General features: G+C 42.3%; 1 protein-coding gene across 1 annotated transcript in view; it reads left to right on the top strand.

The window, feature by feature from the left end:
- dlgap2a (discs, large (Drosophila) homolog-associated protein 2a) overlaps positions 1-22,351 on the top strand; it is a 184,742-nt gene that overhangs the window by 7,068 nt on the left and 155,323 nt on the right. The window contains exons 2-3 of the mRNA XM_030116185.1: positions 6,796-6,850; positions 7,159-7,206. Coding sequence (XP_029972045.1) covers positions 6,796-6,850; positions 7,159-7,206 — 103 coding nt within the window. The remainder of the gene's footprint in view (positions 1-6,795; positions 6,851-7,158; positions 7,207-22,351) is intronic.

Raw genomic sequence — 22,351 nt, 5'->3', positions numbered from 1 at the left:
GAACTGAAGACGCAAAAATTATGTTTTCACCCCAAACAATGTTGTTAACATCAGATCTTAAACTTCTGTTTAGGTTTCATATAGAAAAGTTATAAATCTTGCAGGGAAAGTCTCTCTGCACTATCTGCATTTCTTCCACATTCCTCACTGAAGTTACTTTACTCCTGTGAGACACTGACGCTCCAGAAAGCTCTTTCTTTGGTCCCCAGTCCATTACTGACATGTGAGTGTTCAACCTCTTTGGCTGCAAAATACTCCCTTTGTATTCGATGCGTGATTTTCTTTTCTCTGATCCACTGAGAACACACTGATAGTGAGAGATGAGCGTCATCTTCATTTGGTCAGTCCGTACATGACTGTATTCAGCAAAGGCATCAGTCTCTCCTCAGAAAGGTTGAAGAACAGTTAAAATTCACGGGAGTGACTCCTTTTGCTCTCTGTCCTCTCAGATCTCCACTCGTCCACCAAAGAGTTGCACTCTTCCTCTCAACAACCGCCGCTGCGTGTCGTGTTATACGCTGCCGCTTGGGTTGGTTATGTTTATGCAGCGACTCTGCAACAGTGACAAACATCTGAGGTGAATTCACAGCCTTGTCTTGTCTTGAACTTTCAGATTTTGGAACCTTTCCTCTCCGAGCATCGGTTCTCATCATCTCTCTCTCGCCTCGTGATTTGAGCTCTGATACACGGAGGATAAAAACAATCTCCCAGAAAAATGAGATTTTTGTGTTTTTGTTTAAAGTATTACCGCAGAGTTTCTTGTTTTGTGCAGGAGGTGGGATGATATTCAGATAAACAACAGTGAAAGGTTTCTCTGAAAGTCCAGACTGTGAAATAATGATTCATCTCCACCTTGGCTCATTGTCACGGTCATTTCAACAAAAAATTAGTTCCAAGAAAACATCATTTTTTTCAAAATGTGATCTTGTTGCCTTGAAAAAAGAGTATACTCTTTTCCAAGCAAACATTCTTCAGCAGGTGTCTGTTGTAATAATTAGATTGGTACAACCTGAAATGCCATCTCAGTGTAACCAAAACAATGACTGCTGGTTAGTTTTGACGGTTTCAGCTTCGTGTTGTTCCAAACTCATATATCTGAAAACTGAAGTTTATTAGCTTTCATTATTTTGAGGAGACTCCCTCAATGCAATCTAATTTCAAAATGTCACGTTGAATAGTAAACACAAGAAAGACCAGGGCCAATAATGATAATTACTAACTAAAAAAACAAAAAAAACTGACAAATCTGTGTGAAATGTGTCAATACAGCCACCTGATGTGCAAAAGTGTCCATATCTCAAACTGCTCTCATGTCATGTCCCCACATGTGTATACTAAATGTAGTTTGGAGAGTCAAAAGAATCCTCGCAGTGTCTCGTCTCGGACCGTTTATTGATCACCACAGAGGCTGCTTTTCCCGCCGCCTCGGGCCTCGAGAGAGAGAGCCTGTCGTATTGAATGGACGCAATAGGAAACTGCAGCAAATGTCGCCAAATGGAGCTTTTTATTAACTTGCAAGCTCGATGGGGTTTGAAGACTTACTCACAAGATTGGGCCTCGACAGGCCCAAGGGCAATTCTTCGGATTGTCTCTGAGGAGCTTTTATTTTTTTGTCATTTGTTTGCAATAGCTGGTGATTCTAATTATTGGGCCTTCATCTACCCCGTCAGTCTTATTCAATGTGTGGCTGTCGACCTGTGGCTGTAGAAAACTAGAAACTGCTTTGAATGAGTTGCTCAAATCTGAGTATGAGATAACCTGTAATGTATAGTTTCTTGTATTTCCAGCGATTTGAGCTTTTTGTGTCGGACAGATTTTTTTTGGCGAGTTTTAGCTCTGTGTCGCAAGAAGGAAATGACAACAAACATCTCCATAAGCTTAGAAAAGACAAATTGACGGCTGAAACATTTTGGTATGTGAAATGAGACGCCTCGCTTTCAGACCCCAACCCTTTTCACGGTGGAAATGAGAGACAAGTGACAGGAAATGCCGCTGACAGCTTGTTTTCCACACTCTTCCTCCTAGTCTTTCGGTCTTACGCCGGCCGCTCAACAGCATCGGCTATTTCAGCTGGTCAGGATATCACAAACAGATTACTGATTTGTGCCGTTATTCCACACTGAATAGTATTTTGGTGCAGTAACCACACGAAAATGATAGGACTCAGATAATCAGACACATGATATAACTACAACAGCTCCTTTGAAATCTGTTTTCAGTGTGTTTTGCCGTCTTTCCGAGTACAAAAACACAGTATTCATTCAAAAGCATTTAGTTTCAGATCTCAGATCTCTCTTGGAAAAAGTCACACTTTATATAAACTTCTTGTCCTCAACATAGTGTGATTGGCCATTCATCCAAATTTACATCTCAATACACACTTTAAACGATACAAAACATTTCAAATTTGAGAAAAAAAAGCAATTGCATTCAAACTACAGCATGTCCAGTTCAGAGGTCAAGGGCGTCAGCTCTGACCTTGAGTTAAAAACCTGCTTTATTACTACTTTCTTGGTGAAAGTGGAGAACATAACCAGGGGTTACAGCCAAACTGCATTTGGTGTTTTTTTTTTTTATTTTTTTTTAAAGCCAGAAAGCAGTGAGATGAAAGATTGTGTTCCGAAGAAGAAAAGCGAGTTGGCACCTGCGCCTTGTGCCTTTTGCTAAATCATGTGAATGAGAGAGTGTTTGAGTGGATTCGAGCAAACTTCAGTCTGCTGCCAGAGACGAAGTGGCAGAAGGTGAACATTTCCAGCTTCATTCACCGGCAAAAAAAAAAAAAAACAAGAAACAAACTGCTGCAACACCTCAAATCATGAAGCATCTCCTCTGTTTTGTTTCCCAAAGAGGAAGAGAAAGTCAAGGATATGGGGATTATGCCAAAGTCACGGCCATGGGAGGCTGTATTTGTCAGCAAACCCATTTCCTCCAGCTAGACCGGTCAGGAAGCAGCAGAGACTTCAGCCCGCTCTCCAGATCTGAAGCGATTGCCCGCTTCCTTGGTTTCTAACTCACTCATTTAACCTCGTGAAGCAGTTGAGAGGCAAAACAAAGTCCTTAATCTTTGACTGCAGCGATTATTTAAAGTGACTCCAGATCAAACTGTTGATGCATGTACTTCACGGACACTTTCTAAATTTCCCTTATTTTTATGCAAAGAACAAGTATATATTCTGAAAATGTTCACACCATTCAGTTTTTTTTTTAATTTTCATTATGATTTTATTGAAGTCAAGCTTGTGACTGAGCCTGATGAAGGCCGGACACACCCTGCGTCACACACGTTTTGATGAAAATCAGCAGAATGACGTTGAGACAACAAGCCGTGACCTTACATCGCCGGCCGATGCACCATCACGGCACTGCAGAGTCTGCAACCTTTACTTTTAGGTTTTGAATACATTTGAGGAGATGTAGTTTGTAAATAGATGCATTTCCAAATGGCAATGCCACAGCGACCTTTTTTAAGATCGATTTTTCAGATAAGCTCAAATGAAATCAGGAAATTACGTGGGCGCTAACTTGAATTTGAAGAGTTACAAACATTTAAATGTAATAATACAATTCTTTTGAGATAGTTTGGTGTTGTAGCAGAATTATATTTTCCTAATATGTGACAAAAGGCCTGGAACTTGTATGAATGATGACGCGTCCCAGACAACTTATTGATAATCTCCCTGGAGACGAACCACTAGGATTCATTTCTGTTCCTTAACATTTGGACGTCTGTCTTTTTCAAGAGGTGCCTTTTTTATATAAGCTCCTCTCTTTAATTAAAAGAGACGCTTATCTGATCTCTCTCTCGCTCTGTCTCGGGGAGAAGTGAAATAACGGAGAGACAGAGATAACCACCGAGTGCAACAGTAAAGGAATGCTAACACAGACACAAGGAGAAGACATTGAGCAGAGCGAAATAAGAGCTCTGTCTGTATTACCGAAGTCATTTTGGACAATAAAGAGCCTGTCAGTCAAACACAAGGACAAAAAGCACTGATAGCACCTGCTGAGCCACCTCCACATCTGTCTTTGTTTTGCTTCCCGGAGCTTTCTTCTATTAGAAATCTTTTGCATATTTGTACCGTGTGAACGCCAATAATGATATTCAGCGTCACAGAAAAGCTTTATTAAAAAAAAAAAAAAAAAGCCTGTGATTATACAAAGAGATGAAAAGAAAACAAGTGTCCTTGGTTTTTGATTTTCAGGTCTGCAGTGGAAGGATTCTGCAGTGTTTCCCTGCAAATAATAAAGAAACTGTTCAGTAACAGAGCGAAGGAAGACGCTGACAACAAAAACATCTGCAGCTCAACTGTAACTTTGCATCAATTCAAACGTCTGTGAAGACCTGACGGATTATTTTGGAGGCATTGTAAAGCATTATGTTAATGTCACGCTGCCACTTTTGGCACTGACGCAGCATTAAGTTATCACAGTTACTGAGGGGCTGTCAGAGGCCCTGCAGGAAGGTACAGAGAAATGTCGGCGACGTGATCGTCAAACACCCAGATTAAATTAGATTAGCCTGATCAGAATTGGGATCAGATCAGAGGAGGCAGCCTCATCTTCGAGAAGTCCAGCAACAGGTAGAAATCAACAGTTCGCAGGATTCCAGGAACAGCAGCAGAAGGTTTACAGTGAGGTTGACAGCTTCAGTCTTAACAAAGAATGTTGGTGTTTAAAGGCTGCAGCAGAAGGGAGAGGTTGGCTTAATGCTTTGGAAGAGGAGCTGAATGGTCGGTGAACAAATCTTAGAAAGGCAGGGGATCTGAGGGAAAAGATGAGGAAAGAACATGTAAAGGAGAGAAGTTGAAACATATTTTAGAAATAAGCTGAGAAGAGAACGAGAACATAGATCTTCCACCTGGGGTGCCTCCATTAGGAGAGATGAGTGTTAGACCACCGAGTTCAGTTCAGTTCAGTTCATATCCAAGCCACAGAATCTCCTGCCTGGTTTCTAAAAGTGCATCTTATCCTCACACTGTAGGCAATAGGTGTATCTGTGTGAAAGAGTTTATTCCAGAAGCGTGGTGTCGTGCCAGGGGCTCATTGTTCAGGAATCCTCAGACCTTGGTGTGTTCTGATTGACCAGATCCAGACAGCCCGGAGGGAGAAAAGATGTTTTTCAACCTTCTGCTTGAAGCGCTTTGAATTTTCCGAGCATGTCTTTAAGATATGAGGCTTGTGTCCAGGTTTGGCAGATTTCACAACAGGCTAGGCGTAACTGAAGATAGGCAACATGGTGAAGTGTACATATTTCCCACTAGCATATATAGTTGTGGTAGAAGCAGTTATTAAAGCTCACATGTGGGTTGGAGACAGAGAGAGACGGCAGGATGGGATGATTCTTCAAAAGGTTCAGGCTGATACGGATAAAATGACACCATCTACTAGAGAAAATAATCAGAACCTAAATAAGGAGGCAAACATGAACATTACTGTCTAGAAGTGTCTCAGTAGCTGGGCAGAAGAAAATGGAAGAAAACAGAAGGAAAAGTCAGTGAAGCAGTGAAATGTGGACTTTCTGTGATGCTGAAGAAGCGGTGTAGATTATTAAAGATGTTACAGAAAGACTGAAAAGAAAAGATCTTACTCCCTCTGTTACGATGAACACCGTCAATCTCGGAAATGATTTTTTTTTTTTTTGGATGGAAGGATCGGTCAGTTCTTAAATGAGTCAGTGATTAGATGCTGCTGGAGTCTAAGTGATGTACATTTGGTAAAGGGTTAATTCAACTTCCAGTGCGTAGCTTAAACAGACGAGTTTTTGCTACACAAACTTTTGGTAAATACAGCAAAGTCATGATTGCAGTCCCAAATCCAACCAATGAGGGGAAATGAGACCTGAAAAGGGCAGCTGAAGAGGCAAAAGCAGTTGTTCGACATACAGAAATAGTGGATCATGTTTACTTTGGCCAAGTAGGCCGAGGGCTTGGCTCTCGTCAGTCGGTGGGTAACAACGAGGATCCCAGGAATAAAGTCAAGCTGGATGTGAGACACGCACGTAGACAGGTTGTTGGGATGTAGGTCCAACAGCAGCGTTTTTTCTGCACACTGCATGAAAATATAAACATGTTTAACGTGAGAGAGAAAAGCATTATGGGATTCATCCACTTTCTAATACTCTTGGTGCAAATAAGAAAGCAAATCAAGCTGATCACTTTGTTCAGCGCTCATGTAAAGGTAACGATCTGATCTCCATGGGAAACTCGGCTAATTATGGGTCACGTTGCCACAAAAGACTCGAGTGCAGCGCAGTGATTGGTTGTGAATTGGTGGTGCGTCTCTTCTGGAGATGCTGATCAAATAGAGGGAGCTTCCAAAATCGGCCCGTTGACACCTGAGCCAACTCCATACCGTTCCCGCCCTCCGCTTGGTGTGAATCCAGCGATATTTTAACTCCAGCCCCCCCGTTCCAGTGAACTGTTAGTGTTTCATATTTGCCGTCGCGCGCCATTTAACCGACCTTTGCCTCGTTTTGGAGATTGAATCAGAGGCGTGCTGTTCAAAAAAAAAAAAACCAACCTTCCACCATCATTTAGTGCTCGGCGGCTTGGATCGGCGTGCAGAAGAAAGGTCGGAGATAAATGCGGGAGCAGCTTCTTTTGATGCAAATGGTGTGAGGAACGGGCGTCGGTAATTGTGGGTCTCAGCATGGCTCAGTGCGTTTTCCTCTGAGCTCCAGCTTGTTTATCTGCTTTGAGCTGCTGCGATATTAACATCGTTTCCTCTCTCTCTCCCTCTCAACCCCCACCCTTTGTGCTTGTATCCTTTTTTTTTTATTTATTTTTTTCCTGGAAGGTGTTGCCAGGCATACTGCAGAAGCATTGCTGTATCTTACCAGACAGGAACACAGGTAAGAACTGAAGCGCCGCCCCCCCTCCCAGACAGGAGGGAGAAAGAGCAACGTGCTGATTTCAGGGTTCTCTACCGGTGGACCACATTTGTCCGTGTGCATGTTTTCGCTCATTCGTTCCGACCCCCCCCCCCCCCCCCCCAAACTGATCACGTTCTTCAATGACAGCATCTGCTCTTTTCTGTCGCTTCCAAACAGAAAAGTCTGACCTGCGTAACTTTTTCCACTGACTTGACAGTGGGAGGGGAGGATCTGGGGCCCGTTGTTGCCAACCTGTGATGATGACGGGCTTCTTCACATCATTGCAGGTGTGAAGAGGTTCCTGATGAAATTGAAGAGCAGGGAGATATATTCAGGTACCTGGCCTCAGTCCTCACAATAATTGCTTCTTTTTTTCTTTTTCTTCCTCCTTACTCTGCGCTTTCTTTTTGCCGACTCAACCTCTTCAACCTCTGGACTTCTCTGAGGCTGCATGGGCTCCAGAACCATTCATCCCACTAACAAAACCTCACCGACGCTGTTTTCTGCCATTTTATCATCTTAATAACTCCTTCCGTGGTACACTTAGTTCTCTGTGGTGAAGTTTAGTTGATTTTTTTCCCCCTATTCTGCTGCTAAGACATATTGCTCACAACGTTTCATCTATTTATTTATTTTGTGGAAAAAGCAGTCCTTTGTTTCATCATTTCTTTACAGGATTGCGTATTTTCTATATTTACTAATCGCGAGCGCTCCTCGGTTGTGGCACACTTGCTGAAGGGCGAAGTAAGGGCGCGGCGTACCTCCGGCGTGAAGTGCCGAGTTGTAACCGGTAACTGTGAGACATCTCACAGCGTGAAATTAATGTTTGATGGAGCATGCGAGCAAGATTATCAGCACTTAGGCAGAGAGAAAAAAAAAAAAAAACTCAGAAAAACATATAAATCATAAGTAATACTGAGCTTGAAAGTTCAAATCCAATCCACTCTGCTAATGTATGCATTGAGGAGGATGCTCAGTGGGTGGGGCCTGCAGGTTCAGTGACGTTTGTGAAGAGATTTTACAAGTGTCACGTTTTTTATTTCTTCCAGGAGTTCAAGGGCACCTTTCATCCTCGCTTTTGTTTCTACTCTGTGCCTCCTCTGAAGCACTGTTTTATGGCTCAGTTGATAGAGTCCCTATTTGTTTTCCGCCTTATTGCTACTATTTATTGGCCGATTTGTAACAAGCTCTTGTAGATTCTCTCTCTTTAAGGGCACTTCCTCTGTCAGTACATGCTCGAGTGCCCATAGAAAAGCTGGATTTGCAATAATGAGCCCAAAATCAGCTAAACAATATAAAAGGGTAGTTACACTTTGCACAAATTTCTCCATTTCTCAACAAAGCAGTTCCAGCAGACTGGACGCCATCATATTTTAGTGTGATTTGAACCTCGTTACATGGTGCCAGATGGGATTACAATATGGAGAAATGCACTAATCTACAACAAAGTTAGTGTGATAGGCCATGCATGGCTATTACTGATTATAGTTTACATTAAGAAATCCCATCGACTACTTACGCTACTTATAAAAATATACAGAATATCTGTAAAATTGAATGCATTTTCACATCATCCTGAGTAAAAAGATTTTCTTGTGTTACCCTTTTGCATCAGTAGCACAGAACGTACATTCTGTCAACAGCGAATGCTTGTAATTTGACATCAGCCTCACTGACCATGTCAGGCTTTCGTCTCCTTAGAAGTTAAATATGTGGTTCAGCTCAGTGTTTCAGTGTTTGGCAACGTTTGGCAACATTGCATCTTTGAATGCAAGAATGCGGAGCAGCTCCCCTTCACCTTTCTCTGCAGGATGAGGTGCAGTGTGTTTTGTGGAGGTGCATGAATATGGAGGACCCCAGGGGTGAACCTCTCAACTGGTGTCAGAACAAAGTGTTCTGACAGAGTGAACACACATTAAAATATCCTTATAATAACCTTATGAATATGGATCTCTGTCTCCGGAAACTTTCCATAGCGCACACTTTAAAGGGAAACAAACTCAGCAGCATATTTTTTTGGTCCATGCGTTTATAGACAAATCCGTATCAGTGGCCTGATTTATGTGCACGTTACAATGTATGCATGAGACCGGTACCCTGACAGCAGCATTAGTTTGTCTACACTTGCTTACAAATTCATTTTTTTTTTTTTTTTATCTGAATAACATCACTACTTGCTGAGAATACCTCCGCTTGATAGATTGCACTGTCAAAAAGACACACTACAGGGCGCTTGTCTTTGAATAGTCAGCAGTGGTTCATCAACAAACCTCTGATTTTGTCAAAGCAAAGTTCATTGATCATGATCCAGCCCTCTTGAATAGTTTATTTATTTATTTTTTTTTTTTTGCAGAGTAATGTCTGCTTTGGCATCCTGTTTCCATGGCAACGCAGCTTCTGGTGTCAGGAGATGCAAAGACCGCATTCTGTCCATTTTTCATAAGCAGTACTCGTGCTGAATCGGTGATGTAGTGCTGATGTATTTGCATATGTTAAGCGGGCGGCATGAATTAGCGCTGGCATTGGACGGTGCTCATTAGTAAGTACAGTAGTGTTGAGTCAGGCCTGAGTTTGCTTGAGGAGAAACTTCAGTTTGAAGGAAAGAGGGAAAGAACAAAGGTCAAATAATAGAGCAATGGTAAAGAGTAGGTGGGATTATATGAGACTTTCAAGTGGGAAAATTGTTGTTTTTTGCAGGTGAATAAGATGAAGACACTTGCATTGTGTGCATGGTGCTCTGCTGGACTCCTGTATTGAGCGAACGGCGCCCTCTCCTGGCCACTGTCCTTACAAATCCATCTTCTCAGAAAGACTTTCCTCATCTGCTCCCTACATCTGTTCAGTGACTTAAAAGCCAGTGCAGAGACGCTGAAGGGATGAGGCTTATCGTAATCTTACCCCCTCGCCGTTATCAGTGTGTCCCACTGCTCCTAATGTACTCCACACACACACACACACACACAACTTCTCCTGATGAGCATTCAGCTTTTCTATGCCACACATTCAGATTTCTCCTATTTATAGACATTAATTAGCTGGTGAATATCTCGCCACTCCGTTGCCATATTTCTCGTCGGTGATGAATTTCTTGCATCCTATTATCCTCTCTTCCCGTCCCGCCAAGCTGCAGCCTCTCACCAAAATCCTGCTCCGGCGTTCTGCAGTAAATATCACCTCCAGCCTTCTCTTTATGTAAATCGCTGGACTGGTTACTGGTACAGTGTGACACTGAGTGCATGTGCACATCTGAACGAGCCTCGGGGGCGGTTAATACAGAGTGCAAATAGATTTAGATTAGCATTGTCTTTCATTGCTTCGGCTGTTTTACAGTCTGTGTAGGTGTATTGTTGAGAGACATGCTGACTATTGCATTCTGGGAAACCTCTCCGTCATCCTTTGCAGGATTTGAACGCTCTCGTTTTGCATTCACGGCCTTGCATCCCCATCGATTTTGGTTTCCCCCCCTCTCGAGTCTCACGGCCTGCTCTAACAGTATCATTCTCACACACACACACACAAGAACACACACATTCCCATTATCCATTGCCTCCATTTTCAGTTCCCATTTTCTGCATGCCGCGCCTGGGTGTTATTGTTTGCCTTGCTTACTTTACTATTAGGAGAATGCTGGTAATGGCACCCATAACCATTCTCATGTGCTGACAGCTTGAAGCTTTCTTTGCATGAATTGCAAATTACAGCATGAAAACCTTTCACTGACTTTTGTCCAGATTTTCAGATGCTTACTGGTTTTTATCTTTTTCAAAGACTTTTTAGTAGATTAAAGGCACATCTAACAGTCGTGTCTCTTGTGTGTGCTTGGCTGGGCTGCTGGTTCAGAAAAAAGTTTCCCCACTGCTGATTTGTGATCTAAAAGTGGGTCACTGGTTTGTTTCTAATTGATAGGGGGCCTTTGCCTGGAGCAAAAAAAAAAAAGAAAAGAAAATAATAATAATAATGTGATAAAAATCAGTGAGGTGCCCTCCAGTATTATGGTAGAGAATGCCTTCACATCACAAATGGCCTCTCTCCAAGGAGAGTGTTCTTCAGCGTTGCATTTTCAAAAGACAAAACAACAAACTTGATTAGTCCAACCAATAAATCATCTTCAATAATGGCGGGATTCAAGGTTAAGTTGGGTGTGGGAGGGTGTGTGCACATCACGAATGACCTCTGTCACAGTAGAAAGTATTGTGGGACTGATCCACTGGTGCACACAAACCCCAACCTCAATCTGATCCCTTTGTTCAGTTTTCATGTAAACGGGTCAAACCGCATTCCCAATCAGACTACGTGTTGTTGTAAATGACTGCGCGTGTGCATGTGCGTGTGCGTGCGCGTGTTGAAAGCATTTTAAATGTGCAAAATACCAGAACTAGTACGTATTTTCATTCAGTTGACTATACAGATACATGATGAGGAAAGACATTTCATTACACCCTGCATGACTTTGGCAGGTAGACTACATTTTTATTTCCTAAATGGAAAGACACTTGGTCCAGCTTTGAGATACGTACAAACGTTATCTACAAGTCGCTGGAGTTGAATAATGGTAACACTGACGCTTCTGCTGTTTAGATAATCAAAGTATCATAATAATAATAATGAAATTATAATAAATGATCATTAAATCTACCAAAATACAAGTTGGTATACACACTACTCAGACACATGGGGATGCCAGGTAATGACAGAAATTTAAACTCGGGTGTGAAGATGAGAGCACAACAAACGGCGACTTGAGGGATCGCCACCTGTTATTCTGCTGTAGCCTCACTGATTCGAGCTCCCTTATCTTAAAGCAACTACACACCATCCTATACTGCTACAAAATGATGAAAAATGGGTTCCTAGCCTTGTTAAATCTTTTTTGTTTTTAGCAAATCTGTTCCTTGAATAGGTTTTAGCTTTTTGCAATGTGATGCTAAAGCTCTCTGATGCTCGGACAGCTCAGTGTGATTGTGGGCTGAGAGCAGAGCTCAGGTGCAGATGATCTCTTCTTTATTAGACCAAGAAGATGAATCTTACTGACTGACCCTTGAAACGTGTGTTCACAATAATGAACTTACAATTTATCTGTATTGATGCTATTTGTTTGTAACACTAAAGACTGAGTGGATTTACTTGTAGATGAGTTGATTTGACCTTCCCTGCTCCCAGTGGGTTGAGGCGTGGTCTCCATCATGTGCCTGCGCCGATGAATACTGTTGTGGGTGTTTCTCCTCTGCAGAGCTTTTATTATTGTCTTCTTTATCTCAGTGCTGGCTGCCAGACATATAAAATCCTGGTTGTTCCAGGTGTGTGAGCATGGAGGCGTGCTTGTTTTTTAGCCGACAACTTGCAACAGTTGGAGTGGACCGAGCAGAGAACGTGACCGTCTGGTAAAAGAGTGACGCAAATTATATCCAGCAAGCATGAACACATCCTCCTTTAGTCTGATTTTAATGTAAGTTTCCAAACTAAAAAGTAAACTTGTGTTTTTTATGTTATGTTAAGGCTCCATCAGTTAAATTAGTCTTTGCATAGTAATAATTTGATTCAACGACCAAGATGGAGAAACACCAAGTAATCCAGTTTATCAGTCAAACTCAACATCCTCAAGTTTATTTTCTTCCTCCGGTCAAATGTAGCTTGTTAACTCAAACTTTGAGGCACTAGAAGTTTGGGTGCCCGCTTGAAAATTAACTTTAATTAGCTAATTCACCACTCACGCTGTGTATTTTGTGTCAACTTAAAAATGAAAAGGATTATCTAAGGACACGTTACCATGGAAACAAGTTGGCCAGGAGGACTCAGGGGGATATAGAGGAGTCATTACTTTCAAAGTGAGATAAAAAAAAAAAAAATTTAAAGTCTGAAATCATAACAAAATATTGGGGAATTGTGCTTTTAAGTCCTCTTAAGAAGTTCACAACATTCCAGTGAAGGACCCTCTCAAACGTAATCCTGTGAGCACCTGCAGTTCTGCTCCTGTCTGGAAAGTTTCTGATGTGTCCCCCTCCCTGTACCGAGACAGCCCGAGTCCCTGAAATACATCAGTGTCACGTCTCTTCTTTTTCTCCGCCTTCTGCAGTCGCAGCACGTCCGTCTTAATGCTCCTCGCGTCCTGCCCGAGCCTCCGCTTCCCGCTGCGACCCTCACAGACACGGGAGTGAATCAGCAGCTGCTCTATTAGCCGGCGTAATTAACAGGCGGGCTGTCGCCTTTGTTCCGAGGGGGTCCGGCCTGCTCTTTGTGAATACACACACACACACACACACACACATGCACTGCTTATGAACACGTATGCTTCATGAACATGCACGCAGTCAGATGTCGCACAACGGGTCCTCCAGCACACTTGGTATCTATCTGGAGCAAGGCGAGGCAGCCGGCGAGCGCCTGCCTCCGTCTGATAGCTCGATGCCGGCTCTGTACGCTCTTCATGTCCGCTCATCAAACAAGAGACGTCCACCGGGAGAGAGAGAGAGAGAAAGCGAGACTTTGTTATAGACGTTATACAAAGTAAAAGGGAGATGTATGAGCGGAGTGTGTAAAGAGCAGAGTGAGAGTGGAAAAAAAAAAACAGGGTGGAAAGATGAGCAAATAAGTGAGAGCTGACAATGTAAAGTGAGGTGTGTGTGTGAGTGTGTGTTTGCTGAAGGCGCTCAGCAGCTCATGTCCGCTAAACTCTCGACTGCTGTAGATGATAATGAGTCCGCACTATCTCCACTCTTCAGCCTTCCCTGCTTTCTGCTGTAACCCCCCCCCCCCCCCCCCCCCACACCTTCACTGCCCCGCTCTCCCTCCATCACCTCTGAATGCGTACCCACTGGACTGCTGCAGGAGCTGGGAGCTCTGAAACATGGCCGCCTTTTTTTTTGTTTTTTTTTTCTCCAGGACTGTGTCTCAGTGCATCTGGCACCAAATTGATTGTAAACAAATATGGCACCGATGAATCACGTATTGGACGTTTGTATTTTAGTGTGGGAGATCTGTAAAGTAGGACGAGTTGGTCAAGGTGCGGTTCGGCTCGGCACTCATGCAAAACTGGATTTTGTGGTCAGATGAAGAGTGGATGATGTCCGTGTGTTTGTGTGTCAGGAGGATCCCAGTAAGCCAAAGCTTTGGTCATAGTTTCTTGAGTTGTGGAGACTATCTGTCAGTATGTGGTGAAGCTGCACTTTTAAATTCACTGAGAGGCGATTCAAATATGAAGAGGCATCAAATTCTGAATTTGCTTCAAGTGTGCAGTAAACAGTAAAAGCATAAATTTAGGGTATGCACAGTTTAAAGAACAAACACATTTGAAATTAAATACCGTTAACAGTGATGAGATAAGTACTTCTTGTTGCACATGGGACAGCTGTGAACAATTGCATCTTATGCTGTGAACAATTAGGAAAATTATCATCCATCCGTATATTATTTGGCAGTAGGACAAAGAAAAGTTAAGTTTGATGCTGAAGAACAAACAATGAGACGTGCAATGTCGTAATTGTTTCAAGTCCTGACGGACGTACAAGAAGCAATCTTTTGCAGGAGCAGCTGAAATCCATCTTTGATGTAATTCTCAGAAAATTAAAACCTGAAAGCATAATTAAAACCACACGTTCAATGAATGTGAAACAGTCAATAATTTGCTTGAGGGACGTTGCTCCAACAACTTGAAGACGGCAGTTTAAATGAAATGTGATGTGTATGGATTACAAGTTATCTGACTTGGGTGTTCTTAAATAACCATTTCTAACTGTAGTGATCTCAGTGAGTGCGGCCCGGTCCGAATTAAATTGAGACTGGGTCACACTCTAATGAAATGTAACATTTTAATGACCCTCCATTTGTGGGGCTGCGTAGTGATTTTTTGTTTAGCTCATTCTCGCCTCTTAGTGAGAATGTCCCCGGTCCAGATCAGGCTGTTTGGATGATCTCCCTGTGTCTGAGCTTTCTGCGGGCCGTCCAGCCGCCTCCCGCAGTCAGAAAACACTCATTTGAGGCTAATTGGTGACTGTAAACTGCCGATGTGAGCGTCTCTGTCTGTTCCTCTCCGTGTTTGTCCTGTGATGGACTGCAAACCGAAGTCAGCTGGGATCAGCTCCCTGTGAAGTTGGACGCACAGAGGATAGATGGAAATGCGTGCGCTCTCTCCGTTTCTATTTTTAGAGCAGGTAAAAAGCCCTGCAGTGTATTTGGGAGTGTTCAGTCCACTTACCTGCGTAAAAACACATCGGTGAACACGTGTCTCATCTCCCCGCGGGGACTCCTGTCATCAGACTACAGTGTCTGACTGGAGGACAGCTGCTCTCACTGGACTGCCTGTACGTCTAAGCTTGTCCCTGACATAATGAGCGAGCGAGGAGGAAGCTTTGATTTAACGCTGAGTCACGCCGTTCCAGCTCGGTCGAAGTGAAAGTAAAGGGACGTGCTCCTCTTCCAGTTGCTGTGTGTGCTGACAAACCTATAATCCCTTAAAATTCTCATTGTATACCGCTTTTGTTTGTTTACTTCATCAGCAGTCACAAACATGCACGCCTATAATCACACTATATGATGCTGCACTCATCAGTAATCAGTGCACACGCTGCTAATGGCACATGTAGATGGTCCATTTCATTCTTTTTGAAGAGCTAGAGACTAAATATAGAACCACAGAGAGCTATAGCTTCAAACTAATTGCATTGATGGAGGGAGTGGAAGTAAATGTCTCTTTTGTGTGCACGTAAACAGAGTCGCATTAGAGGAAAAGAAAAGAGCATCGACGAAGTAACAGCACAGATACTTGGAAATAATAGGAACTACAACACACTCTTGATAAGTAGCAGCATACTGACTGTTGGTTCTTACTTAGTACATTGGTTTGCATTGGTAGCAGTTTTAAAATTGAATTCCATGCATGCAAGTGACTTTGCATGCTTTGTAGATTTTAAAAAAGAAAAGTGTAGGTGTTTTTTTTTTTACATAGATGAAAACTGAGGCGGAAGCCGAAGCTCACCTCCTGCATGTTAATGCCAGTCGCCTCCGTGGAATAGCTAGATAAAATTGAGGTTGCAAGGTGACAGCAAGCTCATCTGAAATCTGTAAAGGGGTTTGACCAGCTCGACAGTCCAAACAATGCTGCTAGGACGGTGTGCGTGCGTGTGTGAAGGTGGCAGCGAGGGACGGCCAACCGTCTGCTCCACTTTAATGCTCTCAAGTGTCAGACTTTGTGTCCAGTCTCCCTCTTTTGTTTCACTTTGTGTCCAGTGTAAACCAAAACTATCGTGAGTCTGGAATGGTTTGAAATGAAGAGTTCTGAGGTTTTCTTTTTTGGGACTTTATCTATCCAAGCAACACAAAATACATCTAGAGGTGGAACTGTGTGAATGACAAAGGCCGCTGCAGCACAACAATACGGCCTGTGAAAAAGGTTGCAACGAATATTCTGTCCTAATCACAGATATAGATAAGATGTATAAACATCTAAACATATTTTAAACGAATGAGCGAAGTGTATTGTCAAGTTCAGATTGTTTGAAATGCAATTGTAACATCATGCTCTTAATTTAATGCTCTTTTGAAATGAGTTCTAAAGCAGCTACAGCTGTTGTTTCTGAGTGTTTGGGTGTGATTTATCTCACTGTGTCCTGATCCTGTGCATCTGCTAAGATATCTAAGATGTTTCTGTCCACATGAAGGCACAGAAGATGCTGAAAACTTTGCATTATTTATATCAGACTTGTGGTGGAGCTGCAATGCTGTGACAGAAATACATCTAAGACATGATGTGGTCATGTCAATGTCAAATCATGAACAATGGCAATTAGTGGCAAAGTGGAACTTTTGCTTTGCGTCACACTGGTTTAGAAAACCAATAAATTACAAGAGAATGTGAACATTGCCCAAACAGGCTCATCAGCGTCTGCGGCACGAACACAACCCGGTAATCCTCCATTGTTGTTGTTGGTTGTCATGGTGACTGCATGCTGGTTAAAGGGGATGTGAGGCTTTGACATTGTCATTTCTGCAGTAAAGACAGAGGCGCTGAGCAAACTGTTTTCAGATTTATCCACTGTGGGAGAAGACTAGAAGCTTCAATACACTCATGCCTGGCTCCATGTGAGCAGGACTTAAAGCTTCTAATTAAACAGTTCTTATTTTTTTTAACCTTCTGAAATGAAGTCCATACTCCAAACTGTAATTATCATCAGTTTATGTCTATCATATCTGTGATACATCCCGAATAAATGCTAGTTTTGATCACAGCTGTCTGCATGGCAGTAGTTTACTGCAACTGTTTTGGTGTTGCCTGTTTAACATGTCAGTAATAAGAAAATGAAGCGCAATGCTGAGTTCTGCGTGACTGATGACAGTCACAGTGCTAGTGGGAACACTGGACTTTACTGATGATCAATCAACTCAAACTGAGCATTTCACTTCTGACTAACTGTTGTAACTTCGCTGCGTGGAGACTGTAGAGATCATGGTTCAAATAAAGGAACACTGTTATTTTTCCAAGTAACACATTACTTTATACGTATTAATATCTACATTACCTTTAAAGAAATGGCTAAGTTGTTCTAAAGCACTTATTTTCAGTCACTTGCACAATAAATCACAAAAAACAAGTTTTGAGCTTTTTAGAAACACACTGACTCATGGTAAGGAACAACAAATGAAAAAAAAAAACTAAAGCAAAACTTGGAAATACATAATTATACTGCATTACTTAACAATGCCACTTTGGGAATTTCAGCTGGAGAAGCTGCTTTTCTCTAGTGATTGCACCTTGATTACACCTTGATTACACAGATTACTTCTTCAGATTAGGCTGTAGATGCCATTCCAAGTTGAAAATAATCCTGATTATGATAACTTGTACAATCGCATAAAACATCGTCAATCATGATCAATCAGATCATTGAAGAGAAACCTTGTCAGTGCTGGAGCCTAGTGGTGAATCACTGGTTAGTGGTGAGTATTGATGTACACCAAAATAAATAAATAAGTATAAATCCACCCAGAAACATGGTGGGATGCCTACTTATGAAGTAAGTCCCACATCACCTGAAGCACCACTGGCCTTCAGCAACTGAACAGGGAAAAACAAAACAAGTTGTGTGGTAGTTTTATCAAATTCAGGAGAAAAAACATCACACTCACGGATCTCATCTGTAACCTGCTGCACCTGTTAAAGGTGCACATTCACACATGCAGAGAGAAATGAAACTTGCTCCAGAATCTATTCTACAGAAACAACGCTGGATGCAGAAGTCTGAGGACGAACCTCTGAAGAGTCAGAATGAGTCACTGGCACCTGAGATGGAGTTTGGTTCACTGGGGCTGCACTGGTAGAAGTCACGACTGGGACCAGAGAAGATTGCTCACCTTAACAAGTCAGCATTATGAGCGTTCACTGTCAAAAGGTGATGAGGGGCATGGTTGGGTGAATCTTCTCCAGCAGCCTTCAGTGTGGTGCAGTGGACCCACCTGAATTTGTTCAGGTCATCCTGTAGTGCAATAGTGTACACTGAGCCACCTTATATGAGCTCGATCAATACCTGATACTTCACCGAGCCCTCCCAGTCCTAAAATTTGAGACTAAAACCTCACAGAAATATCCTCCTTGTCAATAGTGTCTTATCGGGATTGACTCTGTTCACTTACTGCTTTATCCTAGATGAATCCCATCATAAATACTATGTCAACATTTTACAATTTTTCAGCTGTGATTGAACAACAGCACGAGACCGACTAACAACATCCTCAACATCAGACACGGTGGAAACTGCCGGTGACTGTAGGATCAGCACTGGACAGCTCCTCAACAACCTGAGCTGCAGCATAGGTTTCAGCACTGGACAGCTCCTCAACAACCTGAGTTGCAGCATAGCTTTCAGCACTGGACAGCTCCACAACAGCTCTGGCCTCTACAGTAACAGAAGACAACCGGCGAGAGTCTCTGTCTAAACAGGCCTTCGACATGTTAATGTGACACAATATATGCTGCAGTCGACAGTCTGGGGATGCAACTATGTAGTCTGTCTGACTACGCAGGGGCCGATGTGAAACACTTTGTCTCCAAGACTGAAAAATCTCCTCTGCATCGGGATTGTGGCCCAAAGCTTCTGCTCTGGATTCCTAGTCTGAACAGTACTTTAAAATCTACAATGGTGGAAATATTAAAACAAGAATAGTGACAAAAACTATTATAAAGGTTACCTTTTGAGGCTGTAAAAGGCAATTTATTAGAATAAATGACTTGAATATTTGGTGAGTGCATTTTGTAAGTGTATTTTATGGTGAGCACAATTACCTCTTTAATTAGAATGTATTACTTTTTCATGTACTAATATTGCAATAATGTTATTTCTCCAAAGCAACCAACTGTCACCCTTGGTCAGCTGAATTTGTACAGCTTTTAAAGGTGCCTTTAGCAACGTTGATGTGAAAATACAGTCTAATAATAATCTTAAAGTGCACGACAGGAATTAATCTGGGAGAAAACTCAATTTCCAAAGTTTTGCTGAAGGCAAAAAGGGTTCTGTTTCAGGTAGCAGTAGTGTGGTGTGTGTGGACACGTTATTTAAAGTAAAGAAAATCTCATAAGCTGCCTCCTCAAATTGATTTCAAACCAAAAATGTTGGGAAAACACCAATTTTCAGCTCTTTGGTATCAGATCAGTGCAGAGTGATTGTAAATGTTCCACTTGCTCCACTTTGAGCCTGTTAATGTGTTTTTTATGATTTCTCGGCTTCACATCACAAACCTGCACTTCCCCTCTCATCCACTGTTTTGTGTTTTTTTTCTTTTCATCTTCTTGTTGTTGTTCTCAATGTGCTGAACATGTTTGTCCCACCGCTGCAATTACACTAAAGCATCACCATTCATTTCAGGCCTCATTATTAGCGCAGCAGCTACGCTGAATAGATGGCAGTCATTTGGCAGCTGGGAGCTCCTTGACACCAAACGAGGAAAGTCTGACCGAGCTCCACCTGTTTCTGGCTAAACATGCTGCAGGACAGTGCTTGTATTTCTGCCTCCTTTGTGCGGTGATCTTCACTGGTCTCTTTGCTTCCCATCCTTCACCACCTGTCTGTTTCTGCCGGCACGTGCACGACACATGCTGCTGCGGCCTTGTAAGAATAAGCTAAATATCAAAACCTGCGGAGACCAATCCAAATGTAAATATTTGTCTTGTTGTTTGTGCCGACAGATGTTCTGGTACTCAGAGGGAGATGATAACTCATAATATCACTTTTTACCCAGAGAAACATTTTCCTCTGCCTGCCAGCGAAACGTTGCTGTCTTTTTAGCAGTTAACAGACTTCAAATAGATTTTTTTTTTCTTTTTGTGCCATCGCTGTGACAAATAACATTGACCATGTCTGATTTGTTTTTTTAGAGGAAGGGACATTATCTGTGGAGGAGCTGTCGCCAGCGGCCTGGCGAACTGGCTGTCTGGAAAAGCTATCCGTGATATGATTATACAGGATCACAACCACAACTAATCTGAAGCAGGAAGTCAAATACCTACAACTTGGCCTGTTCTGACTCGGATCTCCACTGGATGTTGAAGAAAGCAAAAAATTCAATCTATAAACCACCTGATAACAGTTTGTCAAGATTAACAATTTGTTTAGATTTAAAACTGTAAAAATCCCTACCAGTAATAGAGCCTAGTTAAATGTTATTACTTACAGTAACTTACAATACTTACAAGGACTTACAATAACGTTCCTCCTAATAATCCTGTTAGGCCGTTGGCAGGTGGACTCATTTCCCCAAATGACTGCACTGACCTCGCCCTCTTTCCCGGCAGAGCCAGTAGATAAAATGATAACCCACTGATTCATATTTACTGTTTCGCCCATTTAATTACCTCATATGTCCTGTAACTGGATGATCTCCGGTAATGTTACCTTGCTGAGGTAAACAGGAACACGGTGTGATTAAAAGCCACAAACATGACGTTCAGCAGATCTGCTTTCTGCCAGTCAGCGGTACCACTGTGAAATGTTGTCAGTTCTCTGAAGGGAAAAGGGATCAGAGCTTCAGAAAATAAACAAACTCCAGTAAAACGTCCTTGTTGTTTTTACTGCATGATTTACGTCACACTTGCTATGAGTTTCAAATTAACTTTGGCTGGTCAGGATGCCCCATAGTCCTAAAACTTGGCACCAGTGGTCAAATGATATCCACTACCTCTGTGATCCAGATAGTTTTGTAAGCATATTGCAGGTAACTGGTAGGCAAGAGAGGTTTAGGCAGCTTGAAATGCATTTAAGGATACAGTCCTTTAAAATGTGTGATCACAGAAAACTTTGGGTTCATCTCTTATGATATCCATCCAGCTGAGCAACAGATTCTGCTGTAGTCTTTTAATTCACAGACACTTCTAATAAAGAATCCCATCATTTCAAGTTAGAAAGTGAGATTCCTGCTTTCTGCAGGTGATGCTGTCCTGTTGACTCTGTTGCATTATTGCACTGAATTAGCCTCTTCATGTCTCTCAGATAGTGCGGTCGCTCTCCATCTTTAAGGTAACAAATGGCACCACACGGCGTTTGTTGTATAGGTGCTTGTGAAAGACTTTGATTTTAAAAGTGAGAGGTCTCATCAGTATCTGCCACCTGTGACATTATTATTATGGTCTTGTTTTCCATGTACATCATCAAGGTCTAAAGCTTTTCCCTTTTAAAAGATTTAACATTATTTGAACACTTTATTGATTGATTTATTTTCAATGTCATCTCCTTTCATTTTCATTTTGTGTACATTGAGCTGCCTTCACAGTTTTATGTTAAAGGCTTGACCGTGAAAAGATTCCTTCTGAATCCGTATTTGACTTCACTGATTCATTTTAGTCAAGGCAAATGTGGTTGGGAAATATTGGTGAGAACAGACTGCCAGGCAGATCGTTTTATTAACAAAATGCAATCATGCTTGACTGCGATTTTTCCCTTTTCCTCGACTTCAGCTCTCTGTTGTTCCTCTCCTCGCTGTCATTGACCTTTCCGCAATCATCCAGGCTACATTTGTTTCTTGTAGCCATCTGCAGTTGCTCCTCTTCACCGCCTCCTTTGTTGATCTGCTTCTCCTGACCATAAGGCTTTCCTCGGGTCCGTGCGCCCGGGCACCTGTCTCCATGCGGGGGAAGCACACGGCCCTTACAAGCACTCCGTCCAGCCAAACACCATTTGTTGAATGTAATTGAATTTCTCTGTGCCTAGAGGGACCGGCGGGTCAAGGCCATTCTTTCACTCTTCACCCTTTACAAATAATATTCAGAAAACACAGCATGGAAATCATCCCTCAGTTTATTAACATCCCTTTGGCTGGCGGTGAAAGTTCACTGAAAAAGAAACCAGCAAAGACTTTTTGCATTCAAGGACGCCGAAAGTGAGAAATCAGCCGAAGCCCTCTTTGAAGTTCTGACTGACTCAGGTTTTCATCGCGGTTTGAGTATTTCAAAGTCTTTCTTTCTTCATGTGTCATCACTTAGGCTTCTTTGTCACGAGGAAT

This window comes from Salarias fasciatus, chromosome 19 (genome assembly GCF_902148845.1).
Source record: "Salarias fasciatus chromosome 19, fSalaFa1.1, whole genome shotgun sequence".
Taxonomy (NCBI): Eukaryota; Metazoa; Chordata; class Actinopteri; order Blenniiformes; family Blenniidae; genus Salarias; species Salarias fasciatus.
Note: the sequence above shows the minus strand (reverse complement) of the source record. Positions and strands in the feature narration are given on the sequence as shown.